Here is an 8,600-nt window from a genome sequence, read left to right as displayed (position 1 = left end):
ACCCATTGAAACAAAATTGATCTTATCCTTTATTCATTTTTATGTTCATCTTTTTCTGACTTTGCAACAGATATGTTCATGTTTATGAAATTTCATATATGTGTGTGTCTGTTTTAAATTCATTGATAATGTAAATAAATCAGTTTTTCTTTTCATGCAATCTTATTGTGTTTTTCAGGGTTAAACTTTTGACAATGTATTAACATAATTAACAGGTGCCATTTTGACCAAAATTATACCAAATTAGCATTCTATTCTAATAATATTCCTGGCTCAAAACGACAGGCATCTTAATTCCATTCGTAACCATGGGACCCACTGCATGGGGCCTACTGCAGCGATGTCTTTCGGAGAAATTAAAAGTCTTGGTTGTTTTTCATATCTAATGAACCCTTAAGGTAAAAAAAAAACAACGTGTAACACACACAAAGAAGTGTCAACTGCTAACTTTCCGTTTAATTTTCTGTCTACTTACGGAAAACCCTATTTGATTGGTGCTTCTCAATGAAAGAAGAAAAAAAAAATTAAGTTTTTCAGGGTTCCATGTTCACATTTTGTTCACGAGAACTTTATTTTCGCCTAATTATACGAGACCATCTGCTTGAGAAAATTTTATTATCGCTTTTATTTGTATATTTAATATAGCAATAACCAAAATTTTCAAAAAATAAATACCCAATTAATTTCTCGCTGAAATGCGATGTTGCGAAAAAACGAATTATGAGTATTGGTATTATTTTGAAAGTCTTATATCCTGTATATATAGTTTTTGTGATCCCGAATTGATACATATGTGGGAGTCTTGATATACTAATGCATACATGAAAGTGAAATCAATTTATCAATTCAAATTATCAATATATTCTTAAATCTGATTCTACAGTATGCATATGACTGGATATTATGGTCAGAATAAACGTCCTTCCACAGTTTCTGTAGACAATGTTGACTAAAATTTTATTTAAAATCACACTCTTTCATACATTAGGAATACCCTGATACAGTTCTACTATAGCATAAAATTGTTATTTAATTGAAAGAAACATACAAATGTACCTGAATTTATCCAAAACTTATTATAACTCTCACTTGAGTAGTAAATGATTAACTTAAATTGATCAATGTATATTGTACTAGATTAGATGATTACTACTTTCCGAGTATAATATACTAAATGAAATTTTCATAAATATATAGTTGTAGTTTTGAAACTGAAGCGTCTACCTTATAATTAAAAATTTGTACCCTTGGAAAACTGTTAATACTCCTATAATCTGTTCCCCAATTTTCAATCCTTAATCTTTCTTCCTAAGCATCTTTTGAAATATCAATAAATCTCCTTCATATGTCCAGTAATATATACACTATGACAGTCAATGACAACACGCCAATGGAAACCAAGTGAGCGATTAGAAGGAAAATCCTGATCCTAGAAAACTGAATAAAAGACACAAAAAAGGGTAGTTAAATCTTGATCTTAATTTTTTTTTTAAATCAGAATAGAAGATTTATCAATGAAAGTCAAAAGAATCCTTTATCATCAACGCTGCATTAATTTAATATTCTCTTAGTCACTACTGGATGGAACTCTCTAGGAATCAATTTTATTGAATGTCTATGATGTCATAGAATTTTCCATCGTTTAAGACTCGTAATCATATTAACATACCTTGCTATTCCCACTCTGCTTCTCAGACTTCTTATTGTCATCTATATTTGTCATGCTTATTGTATTTTTTGAACCTGTTTTTTTTTTTTAAGAAAATAAAACAATTATTAGAATTATAGTCATGATTATTTAAACATAGATGCATTACATACAAGGGTTTCTATATCAAGAAATTTATTTCAGTAAGTATTTGTTTTTGAATTTGGCCCAAACTCTTTCACAGGTTATACATGTAAATATGAGAGAGAGAGAGAGAAAATTACCTGTAGTTTGAGTGCGTTCACTCATCTTCAGAATTTCAAACATAACTTCGAACAGAACAAATACTGCAATATATACGTACATTACGTACGTTGCTCCGATTTTTACTCCAGCTTTTGTCAATTGCAGACCAAAAATTATGTTAATCACTGAAATGAACACAACATTTGATAAAATTAATTTCAATGCAAAGATTTCCAAGTAGTCTTATAATTCAAAATATCTATATATAATTACTTTATTGAGCGATGTCTTTACTTTTGAAAGGATGAGAAACCCAGAATTCTCAAACGTTTTAATTTAGTTATTACCTGCTAAAATTTGGGCAGAAACACCTACAATAAAATGAGCCCAGTTGAAGTATTTTCGCCTGTCATCGTCCGGAGAACACCGAAAGAACGACATGATTGGCTAAAATAAGAATAGATAAAGAAAGGTGTGATTGGCTAAAATAGGAATACATAAAGAACGACGTGATAGATAAAGAACGACGTGATTGGATGAAATAGGAATAAAGATAGAAGCTTTAAGGTCAAATAGTTCACACGACAAAACTTTATATCGTGCTTCCTGAATATTGTGGGGGTTTTATTTTGAAAATTTATTGAACGATAAGTATTCCCCATAATGTTCCATATACGTATACTTACGTTAATACAAGTCAAAATCAAAACTACGATTCCTAGAATAGGATGGGAATTCAAATAATTTTTATCCGATGCTTCTAAATTCTGAAATTAAAAGATCCTCAAATTTCTAATTCATCAATTAATCATATATTCAACATGTAGCAAATTTAATTAATAATTAATAAATATTTGCTTTATCAGAGTGAAAACTTATAATTTTTCTTTGCTAAAAAAAAAAAAGATATGGTAAATTACAGCAAGGCAAAGATCTATGCGTAGAGTTTTTTTTTTTATCTATGTGTCCAAAGATTCTTTTACTGAAATTCAAATCTGGTTTCCATTGTCTTACATCTCTATATTTCTCTGCATCCAGTATAATAATCATAAAAGACGTCACTGTTAGAACCAAGACGAGCACCATACAGGCACGATGAACCTAGAAATTAATGATGAAAATCTCATGTCTCATCAAGACAATATTGAAATTTAAAAAATTGCATTTAACCTTTTTTAGGAACAAATATTTCGGTAACAAAAAATAAAATTCTGCTTTTCTTTTGACTAATATTTTTGTGTGTGTGCACGGTACGTAGTACGTGTACCTGAAACCAGATTTTTTGCCCCAGAATTACTCTTTCGCTCCATTCTGATTTAAAGTATCTGGCAATAACCAAGCCTACACTCGAGAAGATCATCCAAGCTAAAACCATTACAAGACCTGTAGCAAAATAAATAAACTTTCATTCACTTCAAACTAGTTTCTAAGTTATATCTAAATCGTAAATATCATATACATATATTTTTACTGTGACTGTCTTCTCAATACATGTAAGTTAATTCATATTGTAATTGGGACAATAAAATGCACTAGTTGTGAAATATAACAGTAGATTCCCACAACTAGAATATTTTTGATAAAAACGAATATTTATATAGTAATGATACAATACAGAACATTGTGAGAACTCTAAACAATGAAATGTATCATTTTTCTTTGTACTTTTTCATTTATTCGTTTTTTATAAGGATGATGGTTTGCATAAGGTAGCATGAAGTTTCATATTTTACATGTGCTTTTCATTGTCATTTTACTGTTCTTAAAAGAAGTGAAAAGACAGATCTAGATACCATGTAATTTTGCTGTTGTCTCTTTCAGTTTCTTCCCAGTGATGACTTCAAATCCAAATAAATCGACAGCATGCTTTGTTCTGGGAGGTTTGTGAGCATAATGTTCCTGAAGAACTCCATCTGAAATATGGGGATCACACATTTGTTGGAAAAACTTATGTACTTATGTACAGGAGAAAGAATGATGAGGCTAAAGAAGTGTGGATTTCTAATCATTACTTAAGATAGGTTCTTATTTCAACAAAGCAAATGTTATTAAAGGCAATGGAACAATAAACTTTTGATAACTTTACAAATTTTCAAAATTATTGTCAACTGCTGACTCAAAAGTATTAAGTAAATTGAGCAGTTACATATCTGGTATATATAAACATGTCTGCCCTCCATATTTAATTGTTTGACTTGAATGTATTTCCCCCATTTTCTTGTGTTCTTTGTATATTGTCTCTGTACATATTGAACAAAGAACCTCGTGTACCATTAAAAGGTCTGAGAGTATAAATTAAACTTGAATGGTCTCAATTCTCTCAATCTCGAGTGCCTCTGGGCTAATTACATATTCCGATAGGATTGATTACATTACCATGATTAAGGGACTTCTATTTATAAGAATTTTACCTGTTATGAATCCTTCTGCAATAAGAAGGTACCATTTTGTATTAAGATCGAAGATTTTTGGATTTGTTGAATTGATTTGCCTGTCAAATGTACACTCAAATATGGATCCTGTAGCAGAAGTTACAACATTAGAAATTTTCTCCAGCGGCTGAAAAATAAAATGGTGTATATCAAAAGCAGAGTAAATTAGTTTTGTATAATGAAATCAAAACATCAATTTAGCAATGTAACGCTTGAATATATTTGTTTGTATTCTAAATTTGCAAAATGATATTGATTTTTTTGTGTTTGAATGTTAGATAATACCGATAAAATTTATCAAAACGGAAATAATTTGCAAAACTTGTTATGTAATGTACAATATCTTTACCCACTGTCAAGTAATTTATTTACGTATAGTTAAAATTGTTCCTTACTTTGAGATATAAATGCACTGTTTCAAATCTGGGGGGGGGGGGGGGTGTTGAATATAAAAATTCAAGGAAAACTTTGTGTAGGAGGAGATGCTCAATATACCAATTATGTCTTAATATACTCTCAATTACAACTGTGTTTCAATGGTTATATTTGTACAATGGGGGCTTCTGGCTTTCTATGTTACAAAGTCGTCTTACATGTAACTCCCAGAATACTTACATTAGACAATCTAGTGTCGTCTTACATGTAACTCCCAGAATACTTACGTTAGACAATCTAGTGTCGTCTTACATGTATAACTCCTAGAATACTTACATTAGACAATTTAGTCTCGTCTTACATGTAACTCCCAGAATACTTACATTAGACAATCTAGTCTCGTCTTACATGTAACTCCCAGAATACTTACATTAGACAATCTAGTCTCGTCTTACATGTAACTCCCAGAATACTTACATTAGACAATCTAGTGTACGTTTCTTCCACATTGTATCCTCCCTCTACTGATACTCTACCGGAGACGTATTTACAGGCTATTGTGCTGTCGTCACCCTAAAACATGTTCTAAAAATTATTAAACCATTCGATCTATTTCTACAATTTCTATACCGACGCAGAGACTTCATCATCTCCATTGTTTATTATACTTACGAGTATGTTAGATGCAAATCAAGCAAACAGATGCATTATACATTAGAACACAATTACAAACAATGTGAAAATTGGATTCTTATCAGGCTTTTGTTTTTCTAGGTTGATAAATGTCTGTTGATTTTAAGTTCAGTGTGCCATTGATTGATTTAACATTATCTCATGCTTTTTGGTCGGTACTTGTTTTACATGAATGGCCAGAGGCATTAATACCCTTATATCAATCCAGTTTTATTTTTGTTGATTATAAAACCCTTGTGCATATCCTTTAAGCCTTATTTTTGAGAAAAGTACTTTCCCAATTACAAATTGCAAATTACAAATCTGCAAATAAACTTTTTATCAACTTTCTACACATTTTATCTTTATTTCACCTCTGTATTTTCTATCAAACTCACATTTATCTTTTTTTTTAAATCAATTGCTACATATCTGCAACATATTGGGAGTTTGTTTTAAAAAAACAAAAATAAAAAAAAATAATCGAGAAAGAAATATTCAACCTTGGATTGTGTCATATGTAATCTATAATCAAATGTTTTTACAAGCCACTCGAAATTCTCAAGTTAAAAAACCTCAATTAATGCATTAGACAAAGAGCCTGGAAAACTCATAAATATATGTTTAATATCGGTATACAAAGGGTTAGATACAACGAACATGTACTGCGAATAGTTACCATGTCGTCATCATCAGAGAATCCTAAACACAGGTATTTACTAGATCCTGTGATGGTAGAGGTGTATTCAAATGTAATCTGATCCCCGTTCTTGTACCATGTGACCAGGTAGGTGCAATCCCCGGATGAACACTCATACGACTTGAAACAGCCTTTGGATACACCACATGCAATATCTGGAGAAAACCCATTTATAATCTACAAAAAGAAAGAGAAATCTTGACAAATTTAATTTAAAATGATATTCTTACTTTACTTCATATGTTCCCAACATTACAAAGACAAGACGAGCCGTGTTCTTTTATTTGATGCTTCTGTCTAGTTTTCTTCCTTTTTGAAGAAATAAACTCTTTTTAAATTTTTTTTTCACGCTGACAGCATCAAATTACCGTCAATTATTTAAGACAACTACCTTCATTGAGCCAAAAAAGCATTTGTTCTTGACATGTCAAATGAAAATTAGGTAACATTCATTTTATAAGAATTTATCCTTTGCAATAAAACTCATTTAAATATTTGTTAAACAAACAGCAGAAATGAATCAAATTGAATTAGCATTACAGTTTGACAAAACTCGAGAACTGTGCTAATATTGTTAAGTAACATGACTATGTCTTTTGTACTTTCAAAACAAATGATGTATTGTAAACCTTTGATTAATTGTCTTATTAGAGTAGAAAAAAAAATGAAACAAGCCTTTGTTTCCGTAAGCTTATATATATTTCAAAATATTCACAGCTTACAATGATCAAAAGAAAACATGCACATGTTTGTCCTTGTGACACTCAACTTACAGATACGATACTGGTTATAAACAAAAGCAAACACATATACAAATACAACCCATCAATAGTCATATGTTGAATGACTTTTTCATACTAATTGTTTGACCATTATTTACACACTGAATTGTCGACGGATTTTTCCGTTATTTCCCGATCATGACAAGGAGCACATGGCGGGTGTGACCGGTCGGCAGAGGATGCTCACTCCTCCATGGCACCTGATCCCACCTCTGATGTTTTTGGAGGTCCGCTTTTGCTCTGTTCCCAATTTGTATTGTTTCAATGGACTTTGAGCTTGAATACTGTCCGTTACCTCCATATTTCACTGTAGTAAAATACTCTGATACTATTGTAAACTATAGTATACTGTAGTATATTTTTTAGGGTAAAGATTCCAAGAGACTACTTTAAGCAGACAGGATAACATAATGAATACAGTCACAATAACTTCTCTTGGCTCAAAAAAGTAACAATATCTAGGATTTATACAGTGCTCCTGACAGGGTATGCAGCTGATAGGATTTGAAATATTATGAGATACAGCTTTCTCTAATCCAGTTCAGGGATAATGGTTAGGTTTAGATTAAAGCTTACTTACCTCAATGTGATTTATAGCGATGGATATCAAAATAACTGTCTTGAACATTATTCCAGCAGTCAAACCTGGTGATATTAAACCAGGTACGCAGAGGTCACTCCATTGTAAAGCTTTTAGTGGAACTGAACTTTTATATGATTCCTTCCGATGACAATTTCAACATAACTTATATTTTCACATATTAGTACTTGAAAAACTTTTTAAATTAAAACTTATATGATTCACAAAGTAAACATCCAGATACGTAATCAAACGAGGTCGATTTAGACAATGTCACCTCGTTCGTCAAGTGCCCCGGATAAAGGACAAAAATTACACTATCCTCAGGTGAACCTCTCCACGAGGAACAGGTAAAACCCACTGTATCTGACAGGTAATTTGGAATTCAAAACAACTGATTACGTCCCCTTGCTAAATAATGGAGTACATACGGGTAAGAGGTCGTTGGTTTCATGATATTGATTTTTTTTTAATGTTTACTTTTCGCGGTTTGTGCCCGATAAGTGCATGTACAGCGGGTATTCGCCAATTGAACGAAGTTTTTCCGAAGATTAAATGATAATTCATATTTTGTTCTCCAGCAATGCGGGTAAAGATAGATGGTCAAATGATATTTCTAATGGTGATAGTTATTCCATGTTGTTTGTTCTTTGGATGTAAGCTTAAGGGATTTTGTGCCAACAGAATTATCAATAACAAGGCCGTCGGAACGGGAAAGGGGTGCGGTTGGTGCGATTGCACCCCTCTCTTTAAAATTTGAAAAAAAATGTTTGAAACAAAATAAATTCATTATTTTATCTTTTTTTAAAGTAATGTTGCTTTATTTTTTGACATGTGAAAATGTATCAGAACCTACCAAAATGCAAAATCCATTTATTATGAATTCTATAGTTATAAAAGAATTCTGGCTCTGAGGAGGGAGTTTTCCTTTCAGACACTCTTACTCACCCCTTTTTCAAAAACCTGAATAACATTACTTAGTTTGTACATTAAAACATTATTGTGACTCAAGTGCGGTTTGAGGGAAAATTGCATATCTTCAGTTCGTGTACTGTAATTTATTTTTTGTGTCACGATGAAACCAAAGAGCGATTAGCATAGTTAATTCACCAAGGTAAAAGTAAATATAGAACTTAGTCACTACAATCAACTACAACAAACTCAC

At 31.5% G+C, this 8,600-nt stretch overlaps 1 protein-coding gene across 1 annotated transcript; it reads right to left on the bottom strand.

Moving 5' to 3' along the window:
• Positions 1-1,042: 1,042 nt before the first annotated feature.
• LOC133185838 (putative ferric-chelate reductase 1 homolog) lies at positions 1,043-7,764 on the bottom strand. The gene is made up of 12 exons (XM_061321125.1): positions 7,436-7,764; positions 6,053-6,250; positions 5,179-5,274; positions 4,306-4,453; positions 3,688-3,807; positions 3,162-3,277; positions 2,909-2,995; positions 2,581-2,661; positions 2,242-2,341; positions 1,933-2,079; positions 1,670-1,743; positions 1,043-1,437 (listed from the first exon to the last, which is right to left on the bottom strand). Exons 1-12 carry the CDS (start codon positions 7,481-7,483, stop codon positions 1,342-1,344), a joined length of 1,311 nt encoding a protein of 436 aa, XP_061177109.1. The 5' UTR covers positions 7,484-7,764; the 3' UTR covers positions 1,043-1,341.
• Positions 7,765-8,600: the final 836 nt, after the last annotated feature.

The sequence above is a fragment of the Saccostrea echinata genome, unplaced genomic scaffold (genome assembly GCF_033153115.1).
Source record: "Saccostrea echinata isolate AGI-Se365-2 ecotype Australia unplaced genomic scaffold, CSIRO_AGI_Sech_v1 ptg000012l, whole genome shotgun sequence".
Classification (NCBI taxonomy): Eukaryota; Metazoa; Mollusca; class Bivalvia; order Ostreida; family Ostreidae; genus Saccostrea; species Saccostrea echinata.
The sequence above is the reverse complement of the archived record's forward strand: the minus strand, read 5'-3'. Positions and strand labels throughout refer to the sequence as shown.

Bases quoted from the DNA above. Each gene is read 5' to 3' on its own strand.
- LOC133185838 (XM_061321125.1), bottom strand. From the start codon at position 7,483: ATGTTCAAGACAGTTATTTTGATATCCATCGCTATAAATCACATTGAG. The intron at 4,454-5,178 runs GTAAGTATTCTG...TTTATTTTTCAG, and splicing joins CGTACACTAGATTGTCTAAT to CCGCTGGAGAAAATTTCTAA. The intron at 2,342-2,580 runs GTAAGTATACGT...TTCTTATTTTAG, and splicing joins TGATTTTGACTTGTATTAAC to CCAATCATGTCGTTCTTTCG.